We start from the raw sequence: 20,452 nt of genomic DNA, 5'->3' as shown, positions 1-20,452 counted from the left end.
CATGCTCGGCATTGATAAATTAGTCTCACCGTCGGATTTATGGTCTAGTTCTCATGTTAATTGGAAGATTCTAGCAGCACAGGCATCCGGATTCTCCGACCACAGCCTTCAACTTTCGTGTGCCGGTGTTTTAAGCATCTTGTGTGAATCAAATTAGAGACGCTTATATCACATGGAGGGCATAGACCATTTTACTCAAAGATTTTTCAAGTTCCAAGAATTTTTTGGCGTAACTTTCGTGTGCCCATCCTTCAAATCGTTTTTCTCCGGCTCTTCCTTTAACAAAGGCACAATTTCTGTTGATGGCGGCCATGGCTTCTTGTTGTTGTTAGAAGTGAAATGAGTCGTGGCTTCCTGTTATTGTTGCTGCTTATGACGTTATTATTGCATCTGTTGTACTAGGAGTAGTTGGAAATTAGGGTTTGTTCTTGAACAAAGATGACGGATTTTGGGGTTGAGCAACTTAATTTTCTGTTAATATATTTTAATGTATTTTCAACGTATCACATTGTATTTTCATGTATTTCATTGTATTCGTTGTCTTTTTTTCATTGTAATTCAATGTATCTCGTTGTATTCTATGTATTTCATTGTATTCACTGGGTTTTTTCTCTCATTGTATTTCAATGTATCCCGCTGTATTTTATGTATTTCATTGTATTCACTGTCTCGCTATATGCCATGAATGTATTCATATATTTTTTTAATTAATATAATTTATGTATTTAGATGTATTATATAATTTCTCTAAAGATTGCTATATTTTTTGGGTATTTTCGGTTGAGAATCTTATTTATAACTGAAAATACAAAATTTGTGTGTTATAATTGAGTTTGTCGAGTTATATTAGGTGTCTATTATGTTAGTTGATTCACTTTCCATTTTAAAACAATGTAATCCCTTATTTCATGCCGTGAATACAGTCAAATACAGTAATTTGTCCAGTTGTAATCTCATGTTTCACTCTATGAATACAGTCGAATACACTCGAATACAACAACTGATTAGCTGGACTTCCCTGATTCACGCTTATTTTTGCTATTGTATTCATGAATACAATAGCTTAAATACATCTTATAACCACAAAAAAAGTATCTATAATCCGTAATATAGCAAATGGTATCTATAGATGGCTAATTACTACTAAAAGATAGTGCTTTATGAAAATTTCTCATAAAATAAAGTGCAATTTTTTTTAATCAATGAGTTCTTTCTTAACTTTTTTTCTTGGAATTATTGTTAATTTTGTATATAGACGATAAAGTCTTTGATTCTAATATTTGAAATTTGTTTGTTTTACATTTACAATAAAAAAAATTTGGGGATGCTACTATATTTATGTCGAGTATAAGAATAGGCATAGGTGGATCCAGGATTTGGTGATACCGGGTGCCACACCAATTTAAACGTAGATATATTATAATTAATACAATCCTAATAGGGTAACATTTTGCCGATTTGATGTATTTTGGTTCGAGTTATTCCGTATCAACGTCGTCTTTAAGATGGAAAAGAATGACATTCAATATGAATTTTTGATGTCAAACATTTTTTCCATCTCATTTCACAAGAATTAGGAACTTTTTCCTAAAAAGAAAAATTCAATCCAACCCATTAAAGAACTAGCTAGATTCCCCTCCCCCCGGGGGACTAAATAGTGATATAAAAAGTAATAAAAAAAAGAAGAAGAAGAAGAAGAAAGAATTATTGAAATAACTACCCATTAACGTCTTAGATAAATAACAAAATAATTATTAATCAAAGATTATACATTACTTAGGTCATTAGTTAAGGGGCTTAGAGTTCTAAACATTGAATCTAATGGGATTTCGATTTTTCTAAAAACTAGTAAACGGATAATAAATTTAATCTTGCGCCCTTTTCCAAGGAAGTAAACTGACAATTGCACTACTCAGTCTTTTAACAATATTTGAAACGTTATATCTGCTCCGCATGTTTAAAAAACTTTTATAAAAAATGTACCAGAATGGACTCAAACCCCCGTCTCTTAGGTGAACCATATGATAAATCACCACTGGCACCTTACGGCCTTTTGTTCATCTGGGTGCCAAAAACTGAATTTATCTATTTCTTATACATATACACATAATAAATACAAAGTTTCGATCAAGATTTGCGGGTGGCGTACCACCTCGTACCTACTGAATAGATTCGCCCATGAGAATAGGTAATATGGATTAAAAGTGTTAAGAAACTAAGCTTAAAGTAACAATATAAAATGTGAAAATAGACAAGAGATCTAGGGAGGAAAGAGAGAACTTTCATATTTCATCAAGTATTTTCCAAAGTGTTTTTCAAGTCTCTACAATATCACTTCTCTTCCTCTATTTATAGTATTACATAGAGGTATAATAGATAATGTCATAAACATGGTGTTGGCACAAGTAAACGTTAGTTTTGAAGACTGACAAAGGAACTCAGGATGAACCAGGTCCATCCCTCAGGTGCACAAAAATGGGCAGATTTGAGCATGTGGGTTACACGTGAAGGAGATAAGCTTAACTTGGTGTATTTTATATCTCCTAATCGAAAATGTTGCATAATTGATAAGGAGAAGGACTCCTTAATCAAAGAGAACACTATCCAATATAGGGAAGGAGTTAGAAGTTGAAATCAACTAGAACTCTTTCACCACGGACGAGTTGCATCAGAACTCTAGTTATTTCTTCATCTACTAACTCTATAAATTGCAGGATGTTCTCACATTACAGGTGTTGCACAAAAATACAGAAGTTAAACGTGAATTGAGAGCAAAATAGCAAGGCTTTTTGCAAGCAGTTCGTGTGTGATTCAAGTGTGCAAACCTGAAGCTACATGAACCAGATTGAAGAACCAGCTCCATAAAGAGTTTTATGTGTCTTTCTTTATTTCTAGTTCAATTGTAGTAGGTGTTTTCATATTGTACTTTTCAGCTTTATCTAGAAGCAATTGTATTAAGTACCTAGAGTGTTCAAGTTAGAGTTAACTTGAAGTTGTCGCAACAGTTAGAGGCTGGTTGCTACAACGGGATTAGAGGTAATCCTTAGGTTTACAAAGAGTTTTGTAAATGCTGTTTTGGCTCAGTGATTTAGTAAAGTATTGGGGAAAATCCTACTGAGTAGTAGGTCGGGGTTTTTTCAACTTTTGAGCCGGGTGTTTTCCACGTAAAATCTCTGTGTTCTTTATTTTCTGTATTTATTATTCCGCAACAGTAGTAATTGGAACACATAGAAGAACCAGGTTCTTCTAGAGCAAAAATTGGGTACCACACGAATCACCCCCCTCTTGTATGGTATTGACGCTTAAATCATCAATTAGTATCAGAAGGGGTTATCCTTGAAGAGGCTAACACCTTAGGAAAAGATCAAAATGAGTGCACCACCTGGAAACTGGGAAGGGCAATCCACTGCTAGGCCTCCACTCTTTAATGGTCAGTACTATTCTTGGTGGAAGAACACGATGAGAGATCAAATCATAGGAGAAGACTATGAACTCTGGGACATAGTCACTGATGGTCCCCTGGCAACTACAAAGAAGAATGCTGAAGGAGTGGATGTGCCAAAGACAAGAGCTGACTGCGTTACTGAAGACTTGAAGAAATGGGAGAAGAATGCCAAGGCCAAGAAATGGCTTGTGTGTGGGACTGGGTCCAGATGAGTATAGTAGAATTCAAAGTTATACTACTGCTAAGGAAATTTGGGACACTTTGCAAGTGGCTCACGAAAGAACTCCTCAAGTGAAGAGATCAAGAGGAACACTGTTGTACTCTCAATATGAGAATTTCACTATGAAGGGAGGAGAAACCATCCAAGAGACGTATACAAGGTTTACCATACTGACAAATGAACTTAAGTCTCTTGGAAGGGTTATTCTTGAAGAAGACAAAGTTGAGAAGATTTTGACAAGGGTTCTGCCAGTCTCTTGGGAAAGCAAAATCACTGCTATTCAGGAATCAAAGAACATTGTCACTCTTAAGTTGGATGAGCTAATTGGAAATCTCACTACATATGAACTTAGAAGGCAAACCATGAAGATGGATGCACCCAGGAAGGAAAGGAGCCTAGCATTCAGAATCACTGAAGGTGCTGATCTAGAGGAGGATGAAATGACCACGATCACAAAGGACTTCAAGAAGTACCTAATGAGAGGAAATGGTCCTTCAAGAAGTGAAAGCTACAACAAACCAAGGGTTCCTGAAAAACAAACCAATGAGGGTTGTTACAAGTGTGGGAAGACTGATCACCACATAAAAAACTGCCCTCAGTGGGAAATTGAATGGAAGAATGAAAGAGCTGAACGAAGGAACATGAAGAAGGAACAAGTTCAACCCAAGAAGAACAAAGGATCAACAAAGGCTATGGTTGTTTCTTGGGAGAAAGCTCAGATGAGGACTTAGAGGGTGAAGATGGAGATGAACAAGCACTTATGGCAATTGGAGAATCCGATGAGGAATTTGAGGTAAGTATAATTCATCTCAAAGACAAGATTAAATTTTTGTCTAAAGAAAGGCTATCTGAGTTACTCCTGGACTTCATTGATGAATCTGAGGATCTAAACAATGAAAAGAAACAGTTGTCTAAGGAGTATGTGATTTTGAAAGCTAAGTGCAAAAATCTGGAACTTAGGGCTCGTGAAAGTGAAAGTAAAAATGTTGAGTTAAAGAACCAGGTTCATGAACTTGACACCACTGTCCTAGAGCTTAGATTTGAAAATCTAAAATTGAAATTAGGAACTGGTAAAAAGAAAGTTGATCACACACAACTCACTTTAGAAAAAATATAGGAAAAATGAAAGATGAGTTGTACAAAAGAGATGAGCAAATAAGAGTCCTTAAGGAGGATCTAAACAAGGTTAAGCACGAGCTAGACAGAACCTGTAAATGGAATAGGTCCTCCGATGCACTTTCATGGCTACACGAACACCATAGTAGCAACAAGAGAGGACTTGGCTACAGGACCCCTGCACCTAAGTGGGATCCCAAAAGCAAGTACATCATACTTCATGAGAACAAAATTTGCACACACTGTGGTAAAACTGGTCACTATAAAAGTGAATGTATTGCAAAAGAAAAGGCTAGTCAAAAGAATAAAGAATTTGTTCAAGGGAAAAATAGGCTGCCAGGTTGGGCTAAAAAGAATCTGATTTACACTTTTGCCTATAGAAAAGGACCCAAACTAGTTTGGGTTCCTAAGACTAACCCCTGATTTTCTTTTGCGGGTCCAAGTGAAGGGGAGCAGCCTAATATGGTACATAGATAGTGGCTGCTCAAAGCATATGACAGAAAGCAAGAACCAATTCCTTTCACTTGAGGACTTCAAATGAGGTAATGTCTCCTTTGGAAATGGGAAGAAAAGTGAGATCATTGGGGTTGGAAAGGTAGGTAAGACTGATTCTCACTCTATTGAGAATGTCTACTTTATAGATAGCCAAAAGTACAGTCTAATCAATGTATCACAATTATGTGATCAAGGTAACTTGGTAGCATCACCTCTACCAAATGTTTTGTGATTAATCTCACCACTGACAAGATTGTTTTGCAGGGGAAAAAGAGTAAACAATACATATATTGTAGATTTGTCCACACTTTCAGAAAATGAACTCACTTGATTAAGTGTGCTGGACAATGATCCCCTCCTTTAGCACAAGAGACTTGGACATGCAAGTCTGAGTCAACTCAACAAATTAGTCTCCAAGGATCTGGTGATAGGGCTGGCTGCCTAACATCAAGTTCAAGGAAGACAAAGTTTGTGAGGCTTGTGCAAGAGGGAAGCAGGTAAGATCCTATTTTAAATGCAAGAAAGTGGTAAGCACCACCAGAACGATGGAACGGGTCCATATGGATCTCTGTGGTCCAATGAGAACATTAAGCGGAGGTGGTAAAATATAGGTGATGGTGCTTGTTGATGATTACTCTAGGTTTACTTGGACATTGTTTTTAACATCTAAAAGATGAAGAATTTGACATGTTTACCTTTTTTGTTTGAAAAACTCAGAAACAACTAGGTAATCAACTTGCATCAATTAGGTCTGATCATGGAACTGAATTTGAAAGTGTTAAGTTTGCTGAATTTTTGCATGCTACATCATAAATAGTTGCATGACTAGACCTCTTGTTAAGAAGATTCCCTATGAGTCACTTAAAGGGAGAAAGCTAAATATATCCCATCTTAGGGCATTTAGATGCAAGTGCTTTGTGTACAATAATGGCAAAGACTCCCTAGGTAAGTATGATACCATAAGTGATGAGGGAGTATTCTTGGGATATTCTTCACGTAGTAAAGCTTACAAGATATAAAGTAAAAGAACTATGTGTGTAGAAAAAGATGTATATGTTATTTTTTTTAAACTAACATTCTTTCTGAGAGGCAGGAACAAGATAATGAAGAGTTTGGGCTAATAAGAAATTCAAATGGCGAAACCACAGTCTAGCCTGAAGATACATCACAGGAAGGAATAGGTGATGGAACAGGTCCTTCTACCCAGGGCAACATGACAGGGGGAACTAACTAGAGAGGAACTGATCCTCAAACTTCGAGGGAACCTGTCCATGAACCTATTCCTCAGTAACAAAACTAGGAAGGAACATCTAAAAAATTGACATTCCTATTACAACATCCACGAAATTGGATATAGATGAACCTGATTCATCTGTTGATCAGAAGTTGTATAGGGGAATAATTGGTTCTATTTTGTATCTTACTGCTAGCAGACCTGACATTGTTTTCAGTATAGGTCTTTGTGCTCAATTTCAGACAATCCAAAGAAGTCCCACTTGACTGTTGTCAAGAGAATACTATCACGACCCAAAATCCCAACCCGGTCGTGATGGCGCCTCTCGTGAGGACAAGGCCAGCCAATCAACAAAACAGTACATCTCTTTATAATTACTTAGCAGGAATAAGTCTAAGTCATGGGCAATATAATCTTAAATGCGAAATAAACGTGATAGAACAAGGAAAACCATCCCAACTCAGCCCGAAATCGGGGTGTCACAAGTCATGAGCTACTACAGAGTTTACTAATATTTTACAAAGTCTGGAATTATCATAAATAACAAAGATAAGGGAGAAAATGGGGTTGCGGACGTCAACAGCTACCTCGTTACTCCTAGTCACCGCCTGGCCTGGAAAGAATCAGCACTCAGGAGCGAACTTAGCTCTGCCTGTATCTGCAGACATGGTGCAGGGAGTAATGTGAGTACTCCGACCCAGTGAGTAATAAAAATAAATAACGACTGAAAACATGAAATCTCATAACGGCACAATATAGCGCTATCCCAAGCAGTAAAATCAGTTATACAGTAAAATAGTGAGTATCAGATAATTCTTCTTTTAAAACAGTAAAGACAAATAATTTCCACAGTAAGGATAAATCAAAAGCTTGCCCCTCGGGCTCAATATGTAAATCTCAGTATAGTATCAGCCCCTCGGGCTCACTCCCAACTCACCAGCACACAACATCAGCCCCTCGGGCTCACTCCCAACTCACCACACACAAGCAACGGCCTCTCGGGCCCACTCCCAACTCACCTGGGTACCCTGCGCTCACTGGGGGTGTGTACAGACTCCGGAGGGGCTCCTACAGCCCAAGCGCAATATCAATAGGCCTGAAAGCCTTCACACATCACACACGAGGCCTGAAAGCCTCCTCATATAACACTCGAGGCCTGAAAGCCTCCTCACATCACTCAACATATCCTCACGTATGGCCCTCGGCCTCAATCAGTCCAGAAAATAATCATAAGCCTCTTGGGCATCAGTAAAACAATAGTGCTCAGCTCAACAGCATTATAAATATCATTAAATCTCGAGTTGAGTATAAATGTAGCTGAGTTCACAAAATAATATAATTCAATTGGACTGAGTTCAAATAATATTTCAATTCGTGAGGAAAATAGTGATGTAAATTCACAAAAGATTTCAGATAATTGGCACGAAGCCCAAATATGGCAATAAGCCCCAATCATAGTGAAAAATAATAAATCTTTATCAATTACGCAGTAAAAATATCAACTGGGATGGACCAAGTCACAATCCCCAATAGTAAATGACCTCGCGCTCGTCATACAACGCGTGTCTTATCTCAACATAGTAGTATGTTGTGCAATCCGGGGTTTCAAACCCTCAGTGCATCATTTAAAATCATTACTCACCTCGAACCGGTAAAATCTATAGCTTGTGATGCCTTTGCCCCTCAAATCGACCTTCACGCGCGTCGAATCTAACCAAAATCAGAGCGAATACATCACAATATGCTAAGGGAACAATACCCAATCGAAAATACTCGAAAAACGCTAAAAATCACGAAGTTGGCAAAACCCGAGCCCCGGGCTCACTTCTCGAAAAATTACGAAAGTCACATCACCGGATTCCTCGTCTCGCCACGAGTCCGTACATATAAAATTTACCAAAATCGGAGTTCAAATGACCCCTCAAATCTTCAAATCTTATTTTCAAATCCCTAGGTCCAAAATCCCCAATTTACACCTCAAAAACATGTAATCTAGTCGGATTATTCGATGATAATTCAATATTATGGAGTAGAAATAATCACAAGTGACTTACCTCAAGATTTCTCATGATTTCTTGCTCAAAAATCGCCCCAAACCGTGTTATTTCGCAAGAAAATAGGTAAAAAAACGAGCAGAAATGCAGCAGCTTTTAATAAGCAAATCTGGTCGCTAAAGACCCAAATCTGGTGGCTAAAGGTGCTAATCTGGTCGCTAAAAGTGCCACACCAGACCTGATGCACCAGCACTCTTTAATTTCACTAAAAAGGCTCTAACTCCTTCATACGAATTCGGAATTAGACGATTCTTATTTCTATGAGTCACAAATAACAATATGAACACAACCCTTCAATCAAAACTCAATTCGGAGCTCATTTGCCCAGTGCGATATCCATTTCGCTCGTTAAACAATTACTCATGTTTCGCGTCAAAAACCCAATCGCGACTTGATAAAATTAGACCAAAATTTTCAGATCAGTCCTATAATTCATTATCAAAATTCTGAAAGTCTCGGAATCAAATTTGGATCTCTAAAACTAAAAATGAACCTTTAGATCATTACATTTTGCTCAAAACGGCAAAAATCTTCCAAAAACTCTTCCAAAATTTGTCCGAGCCTCATGGGATCCCAACAAAGTATACTAACAAGTCCCATAATATGACACAAACTTAGTTGTTTCTTCAAATCACCAAAAACAACGCAAAAATACTAAATTCACCTCGGATTCAAGCCTATGAACTTTGAAACTTCTAATTTTCACATCCGATGTCGAAACACGTCAAAACTAGTCCGAATGATATCAAATTTTGCAGACAAGTCCAAAATGACATAACGAAGCTACACCAACTCTCGGAATTCCATTCCGAGCCTCGGATCAAAATCTTACCTATCAACCGGAATTCGCCAAAATACTAACTTTGCCGATTCAAGCTTAATTCTACACCGGTCATCACAAAAATATTCCGGAGACACTCCTAAGTCCCAAATCACCTAACAAATCTATCTGAACCATAAAATTCGCATTTCGAGCGCTCTAACACATAAGTCAATATCCGGTTGACTTTTCCAACTTAAGCTTCCTTAAAAGAGACTAAGTGTCTCAAACCTTACCAAAATCATTCAGGAATGACTTCAAATTTTGCACACAAGTCACATTCGACATTACGGACTTGCCCCAACTTTCGGAATCGCATTCCGACCCCGATATCAAAATTTCCACTTCCGGTCGAATTTTCTCAAAAACCTTCAAATTTCTATATTTAGCCAAACGGCTCCAAAATGACCTACGGACCTCCGAATTCACTTCCGATTGTGCTCCCAAATCCAGAATCACCATACGGGACTATTCCCAGTCTCGGAATTCCAAACGGACATCAATAACACTGAAATGCATTTTAAGCCAAACTGATGCAATTTCTTCTAAAATGCTATCTTCCACAATAGGCGCCAAAATGCTCCCGGGTTATCCAAAACCTGATCCGGGCATACGCCCAAGTCCGAAATCATCATACAAACCTGCTGGAACCTTCGGATCCCAATTCCGAGGTCGTTTACTCAAAATTCCAATCCTAGTTCATTTCTTCAATTTTAAGCTTTCAAAATAAGAATTTCCATTTAGATTTGTCTCCAAACTTCCTGAATTTTAATTCTGACCATACACACAAGTCAATATTCCCGAGATGAAGCTGCTCATGGCCTCAAACTGCTGAATGACGTGCCGGAGCTCAAAACGACCGATCGGTCGTTACAAATACTGAGATACTTGAAAAGTACCACTGACATTTTCCTTTCGTATCCAAAAGGTAGTAATTTTAACCTAGTAGGATATGTTGATGTTAATTATGCAGGGTTCCTTATGGATAGGAAGAGCACCTCAAGTATGGCACACTTCCTTGGTTCATGTCTTGTGTCATGGGCTACTAAAAAGCAAAATTCAGTGGCCTTATCTACTGCTGAAGCTGAGTATGTTGTTGTTGCTTCATGATCGTGCTCAATTCTTGTGGATCAAGCAGCAGTTGATAGATTTTGGTATTGAAGTTGGTTGCATCCCTATTTTTCTGTGATAACACTAGTGCTATTAGTATGACTAAGAATCCGGTTCATCATAAGAGAACTAAGCACATAGATGTTAGACACCATTTTTTTAGGGACAACTATGAGAAAGGCTTAATCACCGTGGAGTTTTGTGCTACTGACAAGCAAATTGCTAACATCTTCACAAAATCCTTAAGAAGAGATCACTTTGAGAGGAACAGGTTGGAATTAGGGATGATTAAGATCACCTAAAAGGACCAGTTCAAGGTTAAACGAAAAAAAATGAAAAAAATTGAAAAAAAAATATTTGGTTAGAAAGTCTGTAAATTGTGTATAGTTAAATTAAATCTTGCTCAATCTCATACTTTTCATAGTATACTTTTGTGCCATGTGTTAAAATGACTCATTAATCTCTAATAATATTTTCTCTATTTTGGCAAATTTAGACTTACACAAGAGAATTATCAGTGAAGAAACTGGTTCATCAAGATAACACAGTATGTTTTCTACATTCTGCATAATTTGAAATAACTATATTTGGATCATGAGCAGAGTCCTACCAAATACCAAAGTTCCTGTAAACTTATCCGTTACAAGTGAACCGGTTACGTTCAAGACTTCTGACCGTATTAAACTACCTAGATTCTTTTAAGTCTGCTACTCAGGGGGAAGAAAGTGGTTCTTCCGAAATTGAACATGCATCTTCTGATTCTAAAGTTTCTCTTGAGACAATTTCTAAAGTTGCTGCAAATTTGGAAAATAGATTTGTAGGATCTATAGCAGGTGTTGAGACTACAAAATCTGGAGAAGTTGGTGGTAAAAATGAAAAAGAGAAAAAAATGAGAGCAAGGGTTCTAGGAGTACTGTGAGGGGAAAGGGGACAAGAGTGGTTGATTTTTTACCCACTTCTATGAGTTTAACCAAAGACGCAGGTGCAATGGTTGTTTGGAGAGATGAACATGGTTCATCTGTAGAGGAAACCCTCGCAAGACCTGCAGAAGAAAATGACTGAAAGCTATAATCCAGCTTCTTGATAGAGTTAACAATGGAACCAAAACTCATACCATTCCTTATGGCTTCATTCTCACAACTGTGCTTGCACATTTCAATGTACCTAAGAAAAAGTGGGAGGTTAGTACAAACATGGATCATTTTTGGGTTAATGCTCTGCTTGCTTGCGATTATGAAGTCAATGTCACTCCTAAAGAACCTAGTTCATCCAAAAGATACCAGTGATTAGCAAGGTCAGAGCTTTGGTGCAAGAAAGTGGGGCTAAGGATGCTGAGATTGAAAGGCTGAAGAAGAGGTTGGTTGAAATGAAGACTAAGAGAGATGCTCTCAGGACTGAGCTGGCAAGAGAAAAAGAGAAGAATGATGTCATTCTTCAAGGTGTGCTAAAACTCCTCCAAGTCAAAAATCAAACATCTAGTTCTTCCCAGCCTTAAGCCTCCTAGCCTAGTGTAGATTAACCAGTGACCCAGTTCGGGATTTTTTGTTTCTTTTGCTCATGTTTTCAGTATTTTTATTTCTTCTTATGCTTTGTGGTAGACTCTTATCAATCATCAATGAAATTTATTGTTTTTGCTCTAACTGTTTGTTTATATTTCTTTGATGGTTAAAATTATTAGCTTGATCTATGATGATTAATCCATGATTGCATTTGAAGTAGCCTCAGTGGCCATGAGTAAGCTTTAAAATCTTGTTATCTCACATTTTTTATGCAACTTTTCGATGATGCCAAAAGGGGGGAAAAGGTTGTGCTTTAAACAAGTGATATTTACACTTTGAACAATGATATTTATAACCTAATGTACCTGGTCCTTGATGATAAGTGATAAAAAGGAAAAATATTTCTAACATTGTGTTGATGTTGAGCTGAGTTGAAACAGGGCCTAAGCTTATGAAAAGTACAAAGTTTGTCATCATCAAAAAGGGAGAATTTGTTGGCCCAAGTAAATGTTAGTTTTGAAGACTGACAAAGGAACTCAAGATGAACCAGGTCCATCCCTCAAGTGCACAAAAACGGGCAGATTCGAGCATGTGGGTTACACGTGAAAGAGATAAGCTTAACTTGGTGTATTTAATATCTCCTGATCGAAAAGGTTGCATAATTGATAAGGAGAAGGACTCCTTAATCAAAGAGAACACTATCCAAGATAGGGAAGGAGTTAGAAGTTGAAATCAACTAGAACTCTTTTACCACGGAAGAGTTGCATCAGAACTCTAGTTATTTCTTCATCTACTAACTCTATAAATTGCAAGATGTTCTTACATTACAGGTGTTGCAAAAAATACAGAAGTTAAACGTGAATTGAGAGCAAAATAGCAAGGCTTTTTGCAAACAATTCGTGTGTGATTCAAGTGTGCAAACCTGAAGCTACATGAACCAGATTGAAAAACCAACTCCATAAAGAGTTTTATGTGTCTTTCTTTATTTCTAGTTCAATTGTAGTAGGTGTTTTCATATTGTACCTTTCAACTTTCATAGAAGCAATTGTATTAGGTACCTAGAGTGTTCAAGTTAGAGTTAACTTGAAGTTGTCGCAACAGTTAGAGGTTGGTTGCTACAACGGGATTAGAGGTAATCCTTAGGTTTACAAAGAGTTTTGTAAATGCTGTTTTGGCTCAGTGATTTAGTGAAGTGTTGGGGAAAATCCTACTGAGTAGTAGGTCGGGGTTTTTTCACCTCTTGACCCGGGTGTTTTCCACCTAAAATCTATGTGTTCTTTATTTTCTGTATTTATTATTCCGCAACAGTAGTAGTTGGAACACATAGAAGAACTGTTTCTTCTAGAGTGAAAATTGGGTACCACACAAATTACTCTCCCCCCTTGTGTGGTATTGACGCTTAAATCATCACATGGCATTAAATATTTGAGATCATGGAGGAAGATCATGGGGGAAATGATGGAAGTATGGGAGTTACAACTATAGTGAGAGTTATAGAGATAATGGTGAAGAGTAGTGGGTGTTACTCCTTTAGGAGTTGTGGACATCCGCCATAATTAAGTATTTTACAACACCCCCCCTTCAATATCCAATTATAATGGGTCTCGTTAAAACCTTACTAGGAAAAAATCATGTGGGAAAAAAAATCCTAGTGAAGGAAAAAGAGTACACAATCATGTAATACACATTGCTTGCTGCCTTATTAAAAATATTGCTAGAAATATCCAGTGGGATAAAACCGTAGCTAAGGGAAAAAGAGTACAACACGTATTTGTCTCCCCCTTATGAAAACATCACTTTATTTCTCGAAGATGATACATTTCAACCTTGTATTTTGACTTTCCAAATGTTTAGGTTGGTAATGCTTCATTGAATAGATCCACCAAATTATCAAGCAAACAAATTTGTTGAACATCTATTTTACCATTATGTTGAAGATTGTATCTGATAAAGATCTCTCTTGAAATATGCATTATTCTGACTCCTTCGATATATCCTTCATTCAATGAGCTATGCAAGCATCATCATCTTTAATATTATTGTAATCTTTATTTTAAAGAAAAATCACACATTCATTGTATGTTGAGTCACTTGCTTTATAAGTTGCTAGTATTTTTGCATGACTTGAATAAGTATCAATAATTATTTATCTTGTCTAATATTATAATATAGCAGCACCCTGGCATGTAAATAGATTGTTTGAAGAATGAACTTCAAGAAATGCCTACATTTCTATAACCAACAAAATCTTGACAATATTTGTTAGGATAATAAATCTTTATCAATGATTTTCTTTTTCAATAAATACCAATTTTATTTCATTATCTCTATATATGAGTAGATCTAAATCTTGATAATATAATGTTATACTCATGGTTCTAGCAAGAAATATAAGTCATTAATTGCACTAAGACATAAAAATAAATCTTATCATATAAGGACTGTTGAAGTTTTATAACAAATTTCCTGGGAATCTTTATGTGCTTCAGAACAATTTAAATCCTTCAAAGTTTTTCATTATACGCATATCAAGTTTTTCATGTATTCTCAGATTAAAACTTGAAATGATTTCATCCACCACAAGAGAGGATGTCTCCATATAACTAATACTAGGATATTTACGAAAACTCTTGTGCCACAAGTCGTATTTATGTCTATCGACTTAATTTTTCGTTTTATTTTTTGCACAAGAACGTATTTGAACATCCACTGACTTTGTACTTTCAGGTGTTGGGACTATCCTTCCAACTTCATATTTTTCAGGTAAAATCAATCTTGATTGCATATTTTTTATTTGGCCAACTATTTATTTGTCCAAATTCTATGACAGATTTGAGCTCAAGATTCTCGTCAATATTAATAATATTGAGTGCTACGTTATATCAATAATACCGTCGACGGTCATTTTACATCGATTCCATCATAACTCAATAAAGACATAAATTATCGAGATCCCTTTATCTCATTATTTTCAGGTACATGAGCATCTCCCATGAGTTCTTATGAAGTGTGATGTCATGGTGCTCTTCCAGAGCACTTGCCTCCTTATTATGACCATCTGGATCACTTGCTCATCTCCTTCTTCAAGGAGTTTTATCTTTGGAACCGATTAGTCTATTACGCTTTATGCGTTCCATAGACTATGTCCATCATGGACTTTATTCTATTTAGAGCATTTAGCAGCTGGAATATGATATTTAGCTTTGGGTCAGCAAATGCGACTAATATTTTGTAAATGAATTATCACCTGAACTTTAAATTCATATTTTCTTGTACCAGGATCTAGATGTACTCATAATAATTCATTCCATGCATTGCTCTTCAGCTACCTATTTTCTCCTGCTAATATTGGGATCACCAATACATATCCCCAACCTTCTTTGGGACCAATCTTTGTACATTATGGTGGAATAATTAAATCATATAGCACATTCATATTTCTAGATGGAAATTATTTGGTTCTTGACCCTGAACCAATTGTGATAGGGAGAATGCACAAGTGATGATGTATATTAAATAATACATCTCATACCAAACTTTATGAGAGGTTTTGTTCTCATAACCAATGATTTAGCTATAATTGAAGGCATACAATTTTTGCTAAACCAACTTGGATTTAAACCAGCATTATCAAGATAAATCATCATAATTTACATTCTAAAATTGTGCTTTAATAATTTGAGCAAGCAACCTTGAAAAATCCAAACTGCAAGTTGATAACAAACGCACATGTGATCATACAATAGATGCATCTTTTAAAATCATATAATAGTAAATGGTCCACATTGCAGGTGACTGGCCCATATATATGTATCACCTTTTATTTGTTCCAGAAATCAAGGGATTCAATTCCAACCTTAACTGGTATATCATGAAAATAAGCAGCACAAAAGAATTCTTGGAGAATCTTCTATTTCTTCAATATATGCCAATGTTAAATTCTCAATTAATTTTTTGCATCATAACTGAACCGGGATGGCCAACCGGTCATGCCGACTAATATTTATTTCAGTAAATCTTTAATTTACTTGTGGCATGTGACTCCATCATCATACTTATATTTGTGTAGTACAAATAGAAGAAAAGTCGGGCAACCTTTTATATTTACCCGATATGATTATAATAATACAAACTCTTACTTTCATTTACAGTCTCAATATGCCAACCACTTTGGCTAATACATTTGAAACTAAAAAGTTTTTTTTGTGACTTACTACAATAATAATGTCATGAGCAATTTCAATCATCCGGACAGTAGCAAATTAGTTCCTCGGAGCTCTTAATTGCTTTTGTACTAAAAAATCTTTTGTTACACAATCCATATGGTGAATATATCTGCTACGAAGAAAATTATATCATAATAATTGTTACGGTCAAAATCATCATAAACAAAATTATTTTTGCCTTAATAAATTTTGATAAGGTATGTCAGAATATTTTTGAGGTACCGCAACTACGTGACCAATGACATATTTGTTTACCCATAAAATAGTATAGCTAAATTTATAGTGTGGTTTATAGACAAGCGAATCGATTTGATACAAAAAATGATAAATAAATTAAATAAAATACAAGACTTAGCGTTGAAATTGAGATAAAATGGCAGACAGCTTGGCTCCAGGAGTGAGGCTTCCGAAAGCAGCAATAAGAATAACATTAGACATAAGATAAAGTATTATTTATCTTGGAATAATGTGTAGCATAAGTTTGTCAGGATTTTCGTGTGTTACAATAGTTATTGAAGCCTCTATTTATAGTTATACCTAAGGAACAAGGTCCTAGGATCAAGCCCCTCTTAAATGACAATAATGGGAGTCATTGATGAATATGTAACGGCAGGTCAAGAATGCCAAAATTCTCTGTAACATATGTATATTTAATACTAAGGAATATTCTTCATTGAATGTCATCCGATGACAAATATCTGTTTGCTCTCTTTGATAATATTCCCTTCGGGGCCAACCCGATGCCAACCGAAGATGTTGTCCTCGGTTTTGGTTTCCACTTACTTCGTCTTCCGTCTGTCTCTGATTCCACGTATCATTCTGTTATTCGAGTATTTAATGTGAACTGATTTTATCCTATACAAATAGTCCCCCTACTTTCCGATGGCACATCTTTGTGTCACTGGGAATTTGATGAAGATTCCTTTCTTGGCGGAAAATTTTCTAAATCCTTCTGAAAAGTTTATGACGCTCGATAAGACGTATGTCTCTCCGTATTTAATACCCCGAATGCATGTTACTCCGCGATTTAGCAATATTTTCGCCGGTTCTCGAGGTAATCATGGCCACGATTTTAGCTGCTTATTCCTTTACTTATACGTCTCATTCTCCTTCTTTTACACTTAACAGTTTTACAAACTCTCTCAACTTCTTTGCATCCGACTTTTTCTGCATTCATCCTTTTTAATCTTCTTCAAAGAACTCTTATAACCTTCCTCTGATCATAGTTTCTTTCACTAACTCTTCCAAGAACTCTGGTCTTCTCTTCGGTGGGGGTCCTAAGGAGAGCAAAGACAAAGAAATCGATGTTGATGATGACCCCCTACGGTGAGCACCATCATCCCCAAACATCTCAACACAACCAAGGACTTCGAAGAGAAGTTCCCTTCTTCAAATTCCCGTACTTGGGCTGTTGGCAAATTCCCTTCTTCTATCTGCCCTTCCAGCATTCCTGCTGTGAAAGAAGACTGTGATTGCCATAACTTGAACATCATTGCTCCCGATCTGGTGGAGCAAGTAACCTTCACTAAGAAGGGCTTCATGTACGTTTATACGTACCCATTCACTTTGGGTACGTTTTCTTTGAGCTGGGGACTTGACCCCGTGATTTTGGAATTGTGCCACCGATACCAAGTTTGTTTGGCATGGGTGGGCCCTTTGATGTGGCGAACTATATCTTGTCTTCGGCGACTGTGCCAGGAAATGCAAGAGGAGCTCACCTTGGCTCGTATGATGAATCTTTACTCCCCTAAGATTTTCCGTGGGGGAGTAATAAATTTCAGCAAACGTGGCCACCATACTTTGCTCACTGGCATGGATAATGACAACGACCGTAGATGGATGGAGCGGGTTGTCATTATTTCCACCAGAGATATCATCCTGGCTACAATTCCACCCTTCCCTAAATCCTAGACTCGTACACATAAGTTCAAAGTCTATTTTCTTTTTGAAAAAAGATTATTTCATATCGTTGATGATCCTTCTCTTTTTATTATTTCAACAACTTGGTAGACACCACCAAGGGTTGAAGGCTTGGATCGGTGGATTTAGAAGATTCTGGACATCACCACGCCTGAGACCCGCCGGTGGAAAGAGTTGGCCCCCAAATATGGATGGAGGGTCAAAAATCATGGTAAGTTGACTCGTAAAACCTATTCTGCCTTCGTTTCTTCTTTGTACATAAGAAAACTGGTTAACCTCACCTTTTTGTTGGATTCAGGTCTCCCGCAGGGCTTTGTTACCATCCCTAAGGAGGACATTTTGGTTGATTCCGTAAAGGCTGCGAGGCTGTTGAAGGAGGCTCTCACCCAACACATGCGTCATCGGATCTGCTTCTGGTGTAAGCACTTCCTCTAGGAGTCCCCGTCTGGAGAATAAGCAACCAAAAAGGCGGCGTTCTTCCTCGACCGAGGGGAAGAGTAAAAAGTGAAGAAATTCGCGCCCGAGCCAGTCGTAGCCACTGTGGTCGATGATGGGGAAGCCAGTGAGGAAGGAGATTCCCTACAAAGGAGACGATGACCTTCATCAGCTCAACAACAATGCTTGCAACCCCAGCCGAGGACGATGCCCAAGCGCTCTGGGAGAATTTGACTTGGTGGAGATTGCCAATTCTCCCTTTCCGATCCTAATTCTGCTCCCGGTACCATGAGGCCGAGTATCGGGCCTCTTCTGCCTTTAATTGGTGAGCAACCAATAAATAGCACTGCTTCCGCCATAGCCGCTTCTCAACCCATAATACCATCAGCTTCATCTTTTTCCATGTCGGTCATACCTTCATCACCAGCAACCACTACATCACCCCTACTGGCCTAAACGCCCGAGTGGAGGATGTCCCTCCTCCCTAGTCCCCAGTCCCCAGACCATGGAAATTTAGGGCACAACTATTCGCCCCTTTTTGCAGATCCCCAGAGAAGGAGGAATGTCTCTCTCTCGGTATCTACCGAGTGCCATCTGATGTCTCGATCGGTGGAACTCGCCAATTATCTGAAGCCGCTTGATTCAGAAAAGGATAAGAAAAAAATGCACTCTCTTTCAGGAGAGTGTCTATTAAATAATGCCATGCACAATGTGGCAGCGGTAACATACTTATTCTCTTTACTGCTTATTTCATCTTGACTTGCTATGACAGGTTTTTAACTTGGGTTTTTCTTTGCAGGCCAACTTCCTTACTTCCGAGGGCCTTCAAAAGTCGATCCTCGATAAAGAAGGACTCCAGTCCGAGCGGGACCAGTTACTGGCCTAGAGGGACGAAATTGTTGCTCACCTTCATGTGTTGAAAGCAAAAGCTGTTGAGGCAGGTGAGTTAGAGGCTCGGTTGAAACAGAGTGAGCAGGAAGTGATGACCCTCAGCCAAGAAGCCTCTCAGGTAAATGTACAGTTTCAAGAAGCCAAGGCTAAAAGGTCTAAGGTCCAAAATGTTGTGCTCGTTGCTGTCGAATGTGAATCTGCCTCTATTAAAAGAGTGGATAGCTTAGAGGCAGCCTTGAACTCCAAAGTGGGAGAGGTTATTGCTGGCGAGAAGAAGCGCGCCCAGATGGAGGATAGGTATAAGAGGATCATGGAACATAATAAGGTTCATATAACCACTATCCGTAATCTTGATCTTAGCCTTAGCACCACGAGATTCGAGCAGGATGGCCTTTTGACCAAGGTTGATCAGCTTAAATTAGAACTCTAGTGTCGAAAGTGAATTCCCTCCTCATTGAAAATCATATTATATGTATAGCAAGAGGAGAAAATTCTTGGAAGAGGCCAAACCGGGCGTCATTGATATTGACGTTGAAATCGCCAAGGCCCGAGAGTGGAGTTAACCACTCGAGGATGCCTCCCGGATCAACCTGACGCAACTGACTCTTCTGGTTCCAGTTTCGAGTTCTCAAGAATCGAAGAGGAACTTGAGAAGAATAACAATGAAAGCCAAGATCCAGAGCCGACGGCAGATCCGTCTACTTCTCCTGGGGTGCTGGTGCTCCTGTTCCCCCGAATTCTGGGGGCGATGTAGTTTAGCTTTTTGCTTTCTTTTCCTTTATTGTTTTCGTTTTGTATTTTTGTACTTGTGTTGCTTGGCACGTTTGATGAATAAAAGTGCTTTTTGTTTAAGCATTGCACAAAACTTACTTTTATGCGTCGAATTATGCAAGGCTTTGGGCGCATTTTCCCCCGATAGCATTTGGGTCCCGGGCATAAACTTTTCCGAAACAAACCCTTTACTATGAGGGTTCCATAAGAGAGGGC

General features: G+C 37.9%; 1 protein-coding gene across 1 annotated transcript; it reads left to right on the top strand.

Moving 5' to 3' along the window:
- Positions 1 to 3,610: 3,610 nt before the first annotated feature.
- LOC138880816 (uncharacterized) lies at positions 3,611 to 4,396 on the top strand. The gene is made up of 2 exons (XM_070160995.1): positions 3,611 to 3,907; positions 3,977 to 4,396. The coding sequence occupies exons 1-2, from the start codon at positions 3,611 to 3,613 to the stop codon at positions 4,394 to 4,396; spliced, it is 717 nt and encodes a 238-aa protein (XP_070017096.1).
- Positions 4,397 to 20,452: the final 16,056 nt, after the last annotated feature.

This window comes from Nicotiana sylvestris, chromosome 11 (assembly GCF_000393655.2).
Source record: "Nicotiana sylvestris chromosome 11, ASM39365v2, whole genome shotgun sequence".
Taxonomy (NCBI): Eukaryota; Viridiplantae; Streptophyta; class Magnoliopsida; order Solanales; family Solanaceae; genus Nicotiana; species Nicotiana sylvestris.
This window is presented reverse-complemented; position numbering and strand designations above follow the sequence as displayed.

Excerpts from the sequence above, each read along its gene's own strand:
- LOC138880816 (XM_070160995.1), top strand. The coding sequence starts at position 3,611 with ATGCCAAGGCCAAGAAATGGCTTGTGTGTGGGACTGGGTCCAGATGAG. Across the intron at positions 3,908-3,976 it reads TTGAGAAGATTTTGACAAGG|TTGGATGAGCTAATTGGAAA; the intron begins GTTCTGCCAGTC and ends GTCACTCTTAAG.